Here is a 15911-nt window from a genome sequence, read left to right on the forward strand (position 1 = left end):
CTGAAAGTCAGATAGTTGTTTATTTATTTGACATCTGATGGGAGGGCGTTCCACAGGGTGGGCGCCACCACCGAGAAGGACCTCTGCCTGGTTCCCTGTCACCTCGCTTCTCGCAGTGAGCAAACCGCCAGAAGGCCCTCGGAGCTGGACCTCAGTGTCTGGGCAGAACGATGGGGGTGGAGACAACCCAACAGGGCTGTTGTTGTCTTGTCTTTACCAAACGGGTTTGTCTCGGGAATTTCAGCAGAGGCCTGGTGCATTTCCTTGACTTCATTTCAAATTATTCAGCATGTTTATCATGATCACCATCTTAGCCAACTGTGTCTTTATGACCATGAGTGACCCGCCACCGTGGGCCAAGGATGTGGAGTAAGTGTTGTTTTTCTTTCTTTCTCTTTGCCCACTTTCTCTTACCATTTTTCTGCCTGGTCACTATAGGCAGGGGGAAACGGAACCAGAGGAGCAGCTGACAGGCATTCTTAATCCAAAAGTGAAGCTGGAGGCCAGATGAGGAAACTTGTGTGATCTGAAAACTTGCAGTAACTATAATGTTTCAAAAATATCAGGCGGGTGACACAAACTCCCTGAGAAGCAGTATTATTGTAACCCGGCTGACATGAGGAGAAGATTTTAAGGCAGGTTGTGGGGTTGTTTCACTGCTCAAAGCCATGCAGATTATTTTGGCTTTGTGGTATCTGTGAATACAGCCTGTGAGTGTGCTTTCATTGGGGGGGGGATACACCCATCTCTTCCACCTTTTATTTTCAACTCTCCCTGCATAGGTCCATTAACCCGAATCCTTCCCTTTAGTTTGATCCTACAGCCTGAGTGTCAAAGGTCTTTAGGTTCATTTTCTTGAGTAATCCATTTTTAAAAGGGTCCCAGGTTCTAAGAAAGATATCTGGCTCTAGAGTGAATATGAATTTGGGAAGTACGATTCCAACAAATTCTACCTACCTTCTAACTTAAGATTTGCTTGCAAAAGGTATCTCTGTATTCTTCTGCTGCAAATTGTTTTTTAGGAAAACAGGCTGCAGGATATTTACTGGTTATCTTGATATGTATTTTTTAAAAAATAAAAAATAAAATTAGCAATAAACCTTGCACACACACACACACACACACACACACACACACACACACATTTACCGTGTATATATATTGCTACTAATTCTGCTTCCCTTGTCCTCCATAACCCTTCCCTGTTCACAGATACACTTTTACTGGCATCTACACCTTTGAGTCTATGATCAAGATATTGGCCCGGGGATTCTGCATTGACAACTTTACATTCCTGAGAGATCCGTGGAACTGGCTGGATTTCAGTGTCATCGTTATGGCGTATGTTGCATTTAGCAGGAGCAATGTGGTAAACCAGCCGAGGGAAACCAGAGGGCATGTGGGTGTGGGGTTCAAATCCTCATGCATGTACCATATGGAGATGGCAAGCACTGAGACCGTATTTCCAGTTAGCTGCCGTCTCCTGGACATACCCAGAATATCATAGTTGGAAGTGTCAACAACTTTTGTGTCCGGACTTTAAACCCTACTTTAATGACTTTTGAAACTGACCAACCCCTTAGCCAAAGACCACCTGAAAAGCATCATACAAGTGAAAGAGATGGTCTACAACAGAAATTTGAGAGTGTAGTTTGTCTTCTGTCTGGCAAGATAATTTATAATGGTCACTGATTGCATTACCTGGCCAGTGTGGCCATCATTTTAATGGGACGTGGGTGGCTCTGTGGTCTAAGCCACTGAGCCTCTTGGGCTTGGGTGAGCTCCCTTTGCTCTGTCCCTGCTCCTGCCAACCTAGCAGTTCAAAAGCACACCAGTGCAAGGAGATAAATAGGTACTACTGTGGCAGAAAAGTAAACAACGTTTCTGTGTGCTCTGGTTTCTGTCACGGTGTCCCATTGTGCCAGAAGCAGTTTAGTCCTGCTGGCCACATGGCCCGGAAAGCTGTCTGTGGACAAATGCCGGTTCCCTCGGCCTGAAAGCGAGATGAGTGCCGCAACCTCATAGTCGCCTTAGACTGGACTTAACCGTCCAGGGGCCCTTTACCTTTACCTTTTGAAATGGTAAATACCTTAGTTCTTGAATCCAGGTCACAGGCATTCCCTATTCATACACAAAATATGCCCTTAAAACAGGATTTGTAGCATTTGTAAGTAAAAAGAACTACTGGGAAAGGTTTGTCCAAGATATTTCCATCTGCAGAGGAAATATTTAGTCATTAGAAGTCAAGATGGCTTCAGGATTGCTCTCCTGTACTATTTCAGACATGTGGTTTATATACTTATGTATGTGTGTTTATGTTGTGCAATAATCAACATTTATTTTGTATTTGAGACCTAAGAGTTATTATAACACCCTGCTCTACCAGTAATTTATTGGCTCCTGGTTGCAGTGCTGGAGACACAGAAAGTGTAATGGCATAATAGCTAATGTTTCTTTTACTAAATATTGCCAAGGAGACTTGAGACACACGGTTCTGGTGGACTCATCGCCCCCTGACAACTTGCGAGCCTCTGAAATATAAGGAGATTTTATTGCTGTTGTTGTGAACAGCTTGTGTGTTTCCTTCCATTCTCCTATCATGCTTGGTCAACCTGTAAATAGAAAGATTCTTACAGAGATACCAGTGTTTTCCACCCCAAAGGAAACTTATTCTGTAAATGTTACCCTGAATGTTCCGCCATGTGAGAAGCAAGATTGCAAAGCGATATTTAGCATCCCTTCCTCTCCCGAGGAAGAATTGTGCAGGATTTTAAAGTATCCATACACTTTCTGTCAAAGTAAATGACTGATCAAACATTTTGCTTTGCCTTTTTCCTGTCTTTTCAGCATCCTGACACAAGTCCAAACTGGACATTGTAACAGCAGCTCTGTCTAATTGAACCCAGGTTCTGTCCCAATGAAAGGGGCAAAGGGTCCAGTTATAACAGCAAGGGTGCTCAGCTTGCCGTCACTTGCATGCTGACTCTGATCCCACAGTCTTATCTCCTCAGGCACTGTCTCCCTCAGCTGAGCTCTGATGCCCTTGATGGGTCAAATGCTGTTCGCAGATCCTGGTTTTAACTCGGAGATTTGCTGCCGTCACAACTGACTTCAGAGCTGTGTCTCCTACATAGTTCCATCCCTGGGGGAATTGTTTCCTTCTCTTTGCCTGTTGATAGCCCTTGTTTCTACTTTTATATGTTGCCTTTCAATGAACAGCTCGCTTGCCCTCTCTTTTCTAGCTATGTCACAGAGTTCGTAGACTTGGGCAACATCTCTGCTCTGCGGACATTCCGGGTTCTCCGGGCGCTTAAAACCATCACAGTCATTCCAGGTGGGTAATGGGGAGGGTGGCATTGATGGAGGCGAAGACCTTCAGGCAGATTTCATTTTTCATATGCATCAGAGATGAACTGGCTTCCAGTTCGTTGGACGCACTTCATTCAGGCCCCCCAACTTGTATGGGTCTGGAAGCTCTTGGTTAGCTTTATGCCCAAGAGTTGCCTGTTACCCCCCCCCCCCCAAAAAAATTTTTTTTTAACATGCCCTGTAGAAAACATTACCAAAGCACACCCTTGATCTTCTTCAGGGAAAGAGGTAACTGCAGCAAAGGTGGAAATGTTAAGATCCTAGTTTTTGAAGATGCCACTGCACACTATAAGGCGAAAGCTCGGCCAGTGCATTTGTTGCTTTTTTACAATGCGAAAAAAGGGTAAAAGCTGCTTTTCCCATCTCTGCAAACCAGTTGACTTTAAATTATATTGCAGGAAAACCAGCTCAAAATTATTAAAGTACAGGATTTTAAGGCTGCTTCCCAGCCAAAGGAATGCACATGGCATATAGTTAACTATTGTCAAAGGTAACACTTACAGTTGCTTCTGTATCTTATATACTTTGGGACGCAGGTGGCACTGTGGTCTAAACCACTGAGCCTCTTGGGCTTGCCAATCAGAAAGTCGGCGGTTCGAATCCCTGTGACGGGGTGAGCTCCTATTGCTCTGTCCCAGCTCCTGCCAACCTAGCAGTTCAAAAGCACACCAGCACAAGTAGATAAATAGGTACTGCTGCAGCGGGAAGGTAAACGGTGATTCCGTGCACTCTGGTTTCCGTCACAGTGTTTCGTTGTGCCAGAAGTGGTTTTGTCATGCTGGCCACATGACCTGGAAAGCTGTCTGTGGACAAACGCCAGTTCCCTCGGCCTGAAAGCGAGATGAGAGCTGCAACCCCATAGTCGCCTCTGACTGGACTTAACCGTCCAGGGGTCCTTTACCTTTATACAGCTCTGAATACCTACATGCATCTCACATCCAGGCAGTTATTCGAATGTCTGCACTCTATGGAGCAGTTGCAGCAACAGGGGACCACTCCTCCTCCACCGGTTTATGCACCTTCCCCCAGTGGGCTGCACACATGCAGCCGGAGACTGCTCCTGAATGGCAGCTTCCTCTGCTCATCCCTTTTCAGTCCCCTCCTGGTTCTGGGAGTCTGTGATGCAGGAGAAAGCAGGGAAGCACCTGGCCCTTCCCTTGCCTGACCTGCCTCTTCCTCTTCTCCTGATCCAGCCTGTGCTCCACCTTCTAGTTCTGGAGGTTCCCCGCCTCCAACACTTGACTCTAGGCCAGTACAGTTCCCCACAAATCACTGACCCCTCTCCCAAGTCAGACTCTAGCCCCACGTCCCTTGTCCCTGCCAGTCCCTGACATCAGAGCATGTCAGATGCTAGAATTTATGTTCAAAGCAAACTGTGCCTAAAATATAATATAATATAATATAATATAATATAATATAATATAATATAATTAATATAATATAATATAATATGTTGGTCCCTACCAGAGAGGAATGAAGCTATTGGACTATGCCAAAATGGCAAAACTGACCGGAAAGCTCAGGAATCAGGGAGACCACAACTTTAATAAGGAATGGGGGGAATTTACAATTTATCTTAAAGAACACTGAAAGCAGCTGAAAACTGCAATAACTGCAGCACTGCAATAACAATTCTAATGTAATGAGCGCTATGAATACAATGGATTCATAAATAATCAGGATTATTTTTTTAAAAAAATGCAGTAGAAAAGATTTAATAACAGAACCCACAGAGGGAAAGGTGGGAAGTCCAGAGATTTGGGAGAATCTTGTAACTTTGGATGTGTTGTGATATGACTGTAAATTTAATAATAATAATAATAATAATAATAATAATAATAATAATAATAATAATAATACCTTTTATTGTCATTGTACAACCTGTGTACAATGAAATTAAATATGTAAAATCAAATATAGAGTGAGATAGAGATAGAGATATATAGTAGGATTTTTTTTTTAATAAAGCCACCAAGCTCAGTTTGTTGCCTGTAAGTAATGCCGTTTCTCTCCCACCCCGCAACTAGGGCTGAAAACTATTGTGGGTGCATTGATCCAGTCTGTGAAGAAGCTCTCCGATGTCATGATCCTCACAGTATTCTGCTTGGCCGTCTTCGCCCTCATCGGCCTGCAGCTGTTCATGGGGAACCTGCGGCAAAAGTGTGTGCGGTGGCCGCCGTTCACCAACGACACACTTGATGGCGGTTTCATTGGCAACACCACTCTGTATGACAACGGCACCCTGTACGACAACAGCACCCTGTACGACAACGGCACCCTGTATAGCAACGAGACCTTTGACTGGGATGAGTACATTCACAATGAAGGTAAGGGCTGCTTTTTCAAGAGCTGCTGATTCTGTCGCTTTTGACTTGGCCCGGAGCGGTGCCAGATATCGGATGGGCATCTCAAACCTGAACCGCTAGCACTTAATTAGCTGATATACATAAATACATTTGTATATGAGCTAAATGTGCAATTAAGTGCTAGCGGTTTTATGCTCGCAAGGCTAAAGGCTTTCCCCTCTGCGGTGACCACAGGTAGCCAGTTCAAGGGAAGTCGCTCCAGGATTGGACTGAGAGATTTCCCCACCACCACCAACTTTCATAGCACTAAGACTCACAGGTTAAAACTCACAGGTCCTGGTGTTATCAAAGCTGATGGGCGGAGGGACCTCTCTGTAGGTCTTGACCTACATATTTTGTTTTATATCTGTATCATTTATTGTGCTCTAGCTTATAGAGTTTAATTTCAACCTATCTATATTTACATGTACTCTGTCGCTGTATATGTCCATATTTCTGGTCTGTGACCGTAATAAATCGATTCATTCATCCAGGACTCACAGGTCTTCCAATGAAACTTCGGTGCATGACATACAAAAGGAGATGCTTCACCAAACACATCTCTGGCTTGTGACATTCATTGCCATAAAGTTAAAGATGTCCTCAAAAAAGACTCGCCCCAATTCTTAATCTCAGGGTCGTGGGTTCAAGCCCCATGTTGGGCAAAGAGATTCCTGCATTGCAGGGGGTTGGACTGTAGGTGACGTTCATGACCCCCTCCAACGCTACAATTCTGTGATTCTACTCAGTCAGCACCATAGGCCTGATCCAGTTTGGCAAGCCCCACCCCAACCCATCTGCTTTTAACTTTAAGCTTCTCTGGTTGAGATCCTGATTGTGGGTTCCCTTGTCATATCTAGTTCGACTCTTCTACTCGTTGCTTTAAACCTGCAGTTGTGTTACATTCCAAACTTTATTCTCACACCCGCCTTTTCTTTCTACGAAGAAAATTTTTATTTCCTTGAGGGTGCGCTTGATGCCCTGCTCTGTGGGAACAGCTCCGACGCAGGGTGAGTGAGATCTGTCCCGACCGCGGGTCCCTCTTGGGAGTGGGAGTGGGGAGGGGATCTGTCTCCTAGTGACTCGACCATTTTAAATCAGTGTGAAAACTGTGCTGATTTAAAGAATGGTGGGGTGGGGGGTGGAGTCCCTCAAACATGGTGCCCTCAATATGTTTTTGATCTCGTTGAGACAACTGGACACGCTGTTTGGGACTGATTTAGAATCCTGCGACATCTAGAGGGTACCACATTGGCTAACGGTCACAGAGCGAGCCGGTCGATAAATCAACACAGTTCAAAGTTGCAGTTAACTCTGGATGAGCCAAAAACACGATCTTTACAGGCTCAGCTGAGTGTCAGGCCTAATGAACACAGCAGCTCATTCCCTGTAGGTCTTACAGCATGAAACCAGTTGCTGAGACTAAAGGTCCCGCCTCCTCCTAAACCACTGAGCCTCCTAGGCTTGCCTATCAGAAGGTCGGCGGTTCAAATTCATTACCTGGCCAGTGTGGCCATCCTTTTGATGGTATGTGGGTGGCGCTGTGGTCTAAACCACTGAGCCTCTTGGGCTTGCCGATCCCCACAATGGGGTGAGCTCCCGTTGCTCTGTCCCTGCTCCTGCCAACCTAGCAGTTCGAAAGCACACCAGTGCAAGGAGATAAATAGGTACTACTGTGGCAGAAAAGTAAACGGCGTTTCTGCGCGCTCTGGTTTCCGTCACGGTGTCCCGTTGCGCCAGAAGCGGTTTGTCCTGCTGGCCACATGACCCGGAAAGCTGTCTGTGGACAAACGCCGGCTCCCCTGGCCTGAAGTGAGATGATTGCCACAACCCCATAGTCGCCTTTGACTGGACTTAACCGTCCAGGGGTCCTTTACTTTTACCTTTACCTTTTACGTCTCCTGTTCTATGTCTAGCCCTGTTCGAATTCCAAGAGTCAATAGACCTGACAAGAGCAGAACTCCATCATTACCTGGTAGCTGGCTACTGTTAATCTCTGCTGGGGAAAAGTGTTGGATGACAGGGCTGCTATGCAATTCTTAAAGCTGGCAACCCTATATTGAGGCAGGGTGTGTGTGTGTGGATATTTCATGCCTGGGTTCTGCACGGATTTAGTAGGGAGTTGATGCTGCTCTTATGACCTCTCCTTCCATGATGTCATGCTGACACCCTTCCCTCCCTCTTGTAGGCAATGCCCAGAAGGGTATCTCTGCATGAAAGCTGGCCGGAACCCAAACTACGGCTACACAAGCTATGACACCTTCAGCTGGGCCTTCCTCTCCCTATTCCGTCTCATGACTCAAGACTACTGGGAGAACCTCTTTCAACTGGTAGGCCAAACTTATGTTGTCGTTCCAAGAAAATCCGGGACTTTGGGGCCGCATGTATGATCTAGTTGAGATTTCTGCATTGCAGGGGGTTGGACCCTCGGGGTCTCTTCCAACTTTAAAGTTCAATGATTCTATATTCCGGAGAGCTTTGTAGTTCCATGGAAGCTCATTAGGGGTTCCTTGGTGTTCACATGTGTGAGTCAGGTGGGTGGGTGTTTTGGATCAGGTTAGCCATACTGATTTGTATGCTGTTGGTATGCTGGAGAAGAGAAGGTTAATGGGTGACATGAGAGCCATGTTCAAATATATAAAAGGATGTCATATAGAGGAGGGAGAAAGGTTGTTTTCTGCTGCTCCAGAGAAGCGGACACGGGGCAATGGATTCAAACTACAAGAAAGAAGATTCCACCTAAACATTAGGAAGAACTTCCTGACAGTAAGAGCTGTTCGACAGTGGAATTTGCTGCCAAGGAGTGTGGTGGAGTCTCCTTCTTTGGAGGTCTTTAAGCGGAGGCTTGACAGCCATCTGTCAGGAATGCTTTGATGGTGTTTCCTGCTTGGCAGGGGGTTGGACTGGATGGCCCTTGTGGTCTCTTCCAGTTCTATGATTCTATGGTTTACCAGGCATGGGCAAATTGTGTCTGCTTTGCTGCTAGCATGAACTGGGAGGAAACAAACCGAGTTTCCTCACTTAGCATCATATCCAAACCAGGGATCACGGCTTGTTATGGTCTCAACGAACCATGGTCTGTAGCCAAGGATGGTTCTTGGTTTGCTGATTGCGATGCTTTAGATCAAAACAAGCTGCGATCCCTGGTCTGGGTGTGACGCTAAGCCAGAGATCATGCCTGTGGTTTACTTTGGTGTGTGAACAAGGACAGTGAGAAGGTCACGAACAGCTGACAAACATTCCTGATAAAAACACCTTGCCCGTCATGTCAGTCTTGTGTTTGCCACCTGGATTTGCTGGAGAGTGTTGAGTGCATTCTGGGGACACACCCTTAACTGAAGGGTGAAACTTAATAGGGTTGACCTGCATTTTACACGAACTGTGTGTGCACTCTAATAAAAATTCCCCTTCACTGTAATCCTCCACAGGGTTTCCTTGGACAACAGATTGATTGTGGGGAAAGTTCCTGGAGGTAGAGAGAGTTTGGAAGAATGTACCATGGGCAAACAATTTTCCGCCCGGCAAACGGCATGTGGGGAAATGGTTAAACCCAGTGGTGGTGTCAGGGCAAGACTTTGAGTTAAACGTCCGGGGCTGAATTATCAGAATGAGGGGCAACGTCTCCAATCGCAGCAGGACTCTCTTGCCACATTTCAAAACAAGTGGAGTAATATATATTACCTCTAAAGAGGAGATTCCCACAAGTCCATTGCGCCCAGAGCCTAAAATTACCTGGGCAGTAAAAGGAGCGCATCCACCCCCATTGTTCAGCCCCAACACTGAGGTCTTGCTCCGAGGGCCTTCTGGTGGTTCCCTCCCTGCGAGAAGCAAGGTTACAGGGAACCAGGCAGAGGGCCTTCTTGGTAGTGGCCACCGTCCTGTAGAACGCCCTCCCACCAGATGTCAAGGAAATAAACAAGGCATCTGAAGGAAGCCCTGTTTAGGGAAGTTTTTAATGTTTGATGCTTTATCGTGTTTTTAATATTCTGTTGGGAGCCGCCCAGAGTGGCTGGGGAAACCCAGCCAGATGGGCAGGGTATAAAATAATAATAATAATAATAATAATAATAATAATAATAATAATAATAATAGGTTAAATCCATCACAACACCAACACCACGGCGCTGACCTGAATCTTGGGCTGCTTTTTACAGAAATGTAAGCAGGCAAGAGATCCAGTGACAGCCTCGTCCAGTTTAGTCTCCAGTCCCAGAATTATATTTTCAAATGCTAAGGAAATGTGTGAAGAAGCAACACGCAGAGGTGCCCTTGAGCATGCACAGAAAGCAAAAGACTGTATCTGAAGTTAGAGGTGAGGGATCCTTTGGTAGAAAGGGTGACAGGGCTCTCTTCTTCTTCTTCCCCATAGACCTTGCGAGCGGCTGGGAAAACGTACATGATCTTTTTCGTTCTGGTCATATTCTTGGGATCCTTCTACCTCATCAACCTGATCCTGGCTGTGGTAGCGATGGCTTATGCCGAGCAGAACGATGCAACTCTGCTGGAGGAGCAGGAGAAGGAGGCAGAGTTCCAGCAGATGGTGGAGCAGCTGAAAAAACACCAGGAAGAGCAACAAAGGCTGGTTGGTGGCTTTTTGATGGTACTCCTTTACTCTGCCTCGCCCAGTTCCGAAAGCTCTGAGTGTGCCAATACTGTTCTGCATTTTCCCTTTCTCGGGTGATTCAGGCGATGTATAAATAAGATCAAGGTTTGGCTTTTGCTGCCCAACTCCCCAAGGGACTAAGTCATGGGTAGGCAACCTAAGGCCCGGGGCCCGGATCCGGCCCAATCGCCTTCTAAATCTGGACCGCGGACGGTCCGGAAATCAGCATGTTTTTACATGGGTGGAATGTGTGCTTTTATTTAAATTGCACCTCTGGGTTATTTGTGGGGCCTGCCTGGTGTTTTTACGTGAGTAGATTGTGTGCTTTTATTTAAAATGCATCTCTGGGTTATTTGTGGGGCATTAGGAATTTGTTCTCCCCCCCCCAAAAAAAATAGTGCGGCCCCCCACAAGGTCTGAGGGACAGTGGACCAGCCCCCTGCTGAAAAAGTTTGCTGACCCCTGGACTAAGTCCATCATTGGTCAGAGATGAATGGAGGGAAGCAGGATCCAGAGAAAGCAAGGCAGATCTTTATTTTTCTGTTGGAACAAGAGTTCCCTCCCCCTTCTTGCAAGAAGGTAAAAGAGACCCAGAGCAAAAGTGTGCAAGCCCCTTTAAAGACTTTTGAAATTGCCCACCCCTTAGCCAAAGACCACCTGAAAAGTATCATGGAAGGAGGTGGTCTCGCACAGAAATTTGAGAATGTTGCTTCTCTCCTGCCTGCCTAGGTATCTGATAATGGTAGCCAGGTCATTCTATTGAGATGGTAGGTACTTTGGTTACCCAAATCTCTTATTTACAAACTTACACCTATTGACATTTCACTCAGCTTAACATAAACTTGCAAGACTGGATTTGCAGGGAGGGGTAAGCCCCCTACATTCCAGGCAGTTTTATTAACTGGATTTGCAAGTGGGAAAGCTTTCCCCATTTCCTTCCTTCCTAATGCAGGAGAATATTTGAGGTCGTTTTGGGAGAGTCAAAATGGCCTCAGAATTGTTCTGGTTGTTGTGTCTGTCGTAGAGTGCACCCTAAATTTTTACAACACAGGGCAACCTTTGATAGGGTTGATTTTGTTATAAGAATTTATAATTCTTATATATATATATATATATATATTATAGTTGTTATTAATTTTCCAAGCAAACTAGCTGCTTTGCTTCTCAGTTTTCTCTGGTTGGCCTCTGTTTTTTACTCCTACCAATGGAGAACCTGCAAAGGACTTTGCAAGGGCTCCTGTGTACCCCATAAGGGAATAAGGGCAGATTTTCTCTTGTAATCTTCTTTAATTCCTGGAACAATTAAATCCCTCACCCCTCCTTCCTTGAAGAGACCCATTTGGTAAACATTTGGTCATTTGTGAGAATCAAAATAGTGTGAGACCTGTCTGCCTCAGACATGTGGCCTGTTTGCTTGGAAAATTAATAACAACTATAAGATATATATATATAAAATAATTGTAAATTCTTATAACAATTTCTTTTTGTACAAGACAATGGGCTCATCTGCACTCCAATTTGGTCTGTGTTTTATTCTGTCTCAGGGGGCGTAGGTGTCGTCAGCCCCCTCCATATTCCTTATTAGGGGGCTCAGCATCCCCCACCCCAATATTGAGGGGGCAGAGGAGGCCAAACTGTGAGGTTGCACCGGCCTGTACAGCGTTGCCCAGCAGGAGGGGGGGAGGTTCCTGGAAATATACATCTCAGGTGTCAAAGGCCAAGTTAAAAAGGTCCTTTGGGGGGATAATTTCAGGGCACCTGTGCAAGTTGGCTAAAAACCCTCTGTCTGCATGCTGCTAGGAATTGAATTGGGAGTTGTTTTATTTGCTTCCCACCCCTACCCCCAAACCCGAACATAATGTTGGACATGCTAGAATATCTTTTTGTTCAAGCTGGCTTTTCCCAGATAGTATTAAGCAGGCGTGGGCTATTCTCAATGACAGTGGAGAGTATCATGTTTGAATGGATTCTGTTTCTTTTGTCGGTTTATTTTTGTGTGCGACTTGCTTGGTTAAAAGAAAATGAAGCATCGGGAGACGATTCTATTTGCAGAGGGCTTGGTTTGCCTCCTTGTCCTTTAACCATTTTAGTTGTACATCCTTCCAAGACGTCAGCACAGGGTGGAGTAACAGAAGTTCGACTGCCGCTGCCGGGGAGCCTGCAGCAGGATCCTATGAGCCAGCAGTTTGCCAGTCCATTCCTGAGCTGTGACACAACCACTTAGCTTCCTTGTTTACCGACAGCATAAATATATCTTGCCGTCAGCAAGACTTGCCTCTCGCTTCCTGGAGCTGCTTAAAACTGAACAGATATAGAAAGTCTCCTTCTTCCCATCAGTCCTGAACAAATGAAGCACTTGGAGTGGAAAAGCCGAGGGGAGAAAACGGCACCCTAAAAAAAGCACATAATGCCAGGGATTGAAGTGCATTTGTATTGTATGCTCCATGGTGGCAGAGTGGGCACAGCAGCAGATGATGGGGAAACAGTGACTTTTCTGCACTCCTTTGAATCCTTCTAAATTGGGCATAACGTCGCACCAACTTGGGGGGGGGGTGCGCAATTGGGGTCTGATGGGGGTATACTATATGGCATATGGCTACTCCTCTCAGTTGTTCCCTTGTCTCTGCCCTGTTTCGGTTCCCCTGCCCATGGAGTTGCACAGCACAGCTGATTCACTGGCATGGACTTCTGCTGGTGCATTTACGGCGTTGCAGATCTCCAGTGGCAGAGGCATATCTTAAGTTGCACAAATCTTAATTCAGCAGCAGGGGTGCCAGGTAGATGGAGCGCAAGGGGCTGCACCCCATCATATTGAGGGGCAGGGGCAGGGGGCCACCACCCTCCGCTGCCAGGTGCCTTCCACATGCCCCAGCCCCAGCCTCCACCCAGCAGCCCGGAAGCCCAGGAGCCAGGCAGTGGCTGGGACAAGCGAGGGCGATCTTTGCCTTTGTTATTCCCAGCCTCTGACCGGCAGTTGGGGCAAGCAAGAGGGCAGTTGGGGCAAGCAAGCGCAAAGATTGTCCTCCATGCTTCCCAGGCAGCGTCATGTGACCCGTCATGTGACCGCACCCCCCTCAATGTTGGGGGCACGTCGGCACACCTGTGAAGCAAGACTTTCGCACTCATCTTAGGCTAATACGTTCTATAGGGCTTTGAAACAAAATCTTATAAAACCTTTTTTTTAAAGGTTAAAATGGAATGAGCCCATGCAACACAGGTAGCGGTCTCTCAGAGCACCCTCAACTCTCAGAAAAAAGAAATGGTTCGAAAACCAAGGCGCGGCTTCCGATTGGCTGCAGGAGCTTCCTGCACTCAATCGGAAGCCGCAGAAACTGCGTCCTTCGGCTTCCGAAAAATGTTCGTAAACTGGAACACTCACTTCTGGGTTTGCGGCATTTGGGAGCCAAAACGTCTGAGTACCAAGGCGTTTGAGAACCAAGGTACGACCTGTAATTTGCCTTCAGCCTGACCTGCCTGCTATGCACTTCTCATATGTGAGCTTCTCCTTCAGCCCCTCACGAATGCCAGCCACATCAGCCCATGGTGAAATTATTGTGTGCCTGCTTCTACTCACAGGCAGTATGGATTCTCTTGTGGCAGCTCATCAAAAAAAAAAAATTGCATTTTTTTTAAACTTTAACCAATTAGTTTCAAATTTGTTATACATTTCTCTTATGATTTGATTTCCTACCTTTCCTTCCATGTTGTTTTTCATACCCCTTCCTTTTACATACTGCATAATGCCACCAGGGCCGTCTTAGGGAGATCGGCCGCCCTGGCGCGACGATCCCTCCGGTGCCCCCGGCGTGCCGCCTCCGTCCCGCGCTTGCCGCCCCTTGGGAGGGGGGGTGAGAGAGCGGGGAATGAGGGGGGTGGCGCTGGAGCGGCGCGGGGCTCTGCGCGCCCTTCCAGTGCTCCTGGTACGGGAGGCCGGCATGGGGGTGGGGGCGGGTTGGGGAGGGGGGCGCCCGGTATGCCGGTGGGCTCGCAGGGGTGCCCCTGGGGGCCCCGGCGCCCTGGCGTGCCACGCCACTAGCCCCTATGGATGAGATGGCCCTGAATGCCACATATATCAACTAATGCTTATTCCTCTATTATATCACATACGATGACCAATACCTAGCAGCTTCGGTGGACAAATGTTTTGGTTTCTGTTTCTCATTTTTCCACTTTCCATTTCTCCGAAGTTCAGTTCTCTACATTTCCAAATTAGTTAGTGATTTTTTTATTAAAAAAAAGTACTCATGAAAATTCATCCGCATTTTTATGTGAATTTTCCTAATATACACATTTTCGCTTGCAATATTGCCTAATAGGCACATTTTGCATGTTATCGTCATGAATATATGCACTTTTATGCACATTAAACTAGTATATTCATTTCTGTGAGGTGATTTTATTTGGCAATTTCCCTGTGAAAACCCACTCTTTACTGCTGAATCGGAACAATGGCAATCCACAGAAAATTGCTGTTTGTTCTGGTTCAGGGTTTATCTACACTTGTCTTTCCTCCGCTTTTTCCAGGCACAGTCTACAGTTTAAAGCTCTGTGTCCAAGCACCCCCCCCGGCTTTTCCCACAGAGCTTCTCCCACGATAACCTGCTATTTAAAGCTAAATCAGAGCAAACATCGAACTCCAAACTGACGTTTGCTCCGATTCAGCTTTAAAGAGCAGGTTTTCACGGGGAAAGCTCGAGGCAAAAAAAAAAACACACCCTACTTGAACATGGAACCTTAAAATCAGGGACAGGCCTCTGCCTAGAAAGTGCAGGGGAAAAGTCACTTAGGGGACTTAGGGGAGTGCAAGTTTCGAAGGATGTTCCAGTTTGCTTATTGTATTGGAAAGAGCAAAGTTTGTAGCTTTGCCTTTATTTTTATTTTTTTGAAGTATTTTTATTAAAGATTTCTTGATTTATAAAAGTATGTGCAATGTCTCTCTTTTGTATTTTTTTTCCATGTATCACTTTTACAAATCAGTTTCATTTGTTGAGACATTAGGAAGAAAAGGGAGAAAGAGGTGGACGGGGGTGGGGAGGATGGGTGGGGGTAGGATTGGGTGATGATGTTTCTATTTTACTTAATATATGTAGGGTTTGGTGTCAGCGTTGCTTGTGCAGGTTCTCTGCTGTTCACTTGTGTTCCTCTGGTGGTGAGAGAGGTTGGGGTTGGCCAATGGCCTAGGGTGTGGTTGTTCATTTGTGGTTGGCTGTGGTGGTCTTTGTTTTCATGTGTGAGTGGGGTGGGTGAGTGTTTTGGATCAGGTTAGCCATATTGATTTTTTTATGCTGTTGGTGGATTTTTGTCACTGTCTTGTTGGGCTGTGTGTGTGATAAAGGGGAGCCATACTGGGGTAAAGGTGTCTTCTTCTATTTGTCCCCGTGCCATTTTCAGCTTATTGGTTATTTTTTTCTAGTAAGGCTGTTTCCCATACTATTTGGTATACCATTGGTCCATGCTTACTCCTGACAGGTCTCTCCAGTGTCTGGTTATGATGTTTCTGGTTGCTGAAAGTTGGTGGGTTATGAGTTCTTTGTGGTGTGTAAGTGGGCATTATTGTCTTGGAGTAGCTTTGCCTTTAAATGCAAACCGAATCA

The 15911-nt window shown here is 46.1% G+C and overlaps 1 protein-coding gene across 1 annotated transcript in view; it reads left to right on the forward strand.

Annotated features, from left to right (window-relative positions):
- The window catches only part of LOC117058367 (sodium channel protein type 4 subunit alpha-like), an 81889-nt gene that overhangs the window by 20654 nt on the left and 45324 nt on the right, over positions 1-15911 (forward strand). Inside the window, exons 4-10 of the mRNA XM_033169506.1 lie at positions 280-369; positions 1213-1341; positions 3243-3334; positions 5397-5696; positions 6661-6724; positions 7903-8044; positions 10084-10296. Coding sequence (XP_033025397.1) covers positions 280-369; positions 1213-1341; positions 3243-3334; positions 5397-5696; positions 6661-6724; positions 7903-8044; positions 10084-10296 — 1030 coding nt within the window. The remainder of the gene's footprint in view (positions 1-279; positions 370-1212; positions 1342-3242; positions 3335-5396; positions 5697-6660; positions 6725-7902; positions 8045-10083; positions 10297-15911) is intronic.

The sequence above is a fragment of the Lacerta agilis genome, chromosome 14, assembly GCF_009819535.1.
Source record: "Lacerta agilis isolate rLacAgi1 chromosome 14, rLacAgi1.pri, whole genome shotgun sequence".
Classification (NCBI taxonomy): domain Eukaryota; kingdom Metazoa; phylum Chordata; class Lepidosauria; order Squamata; family Lacertidae; genus Lacerta; species Lacerta agilis.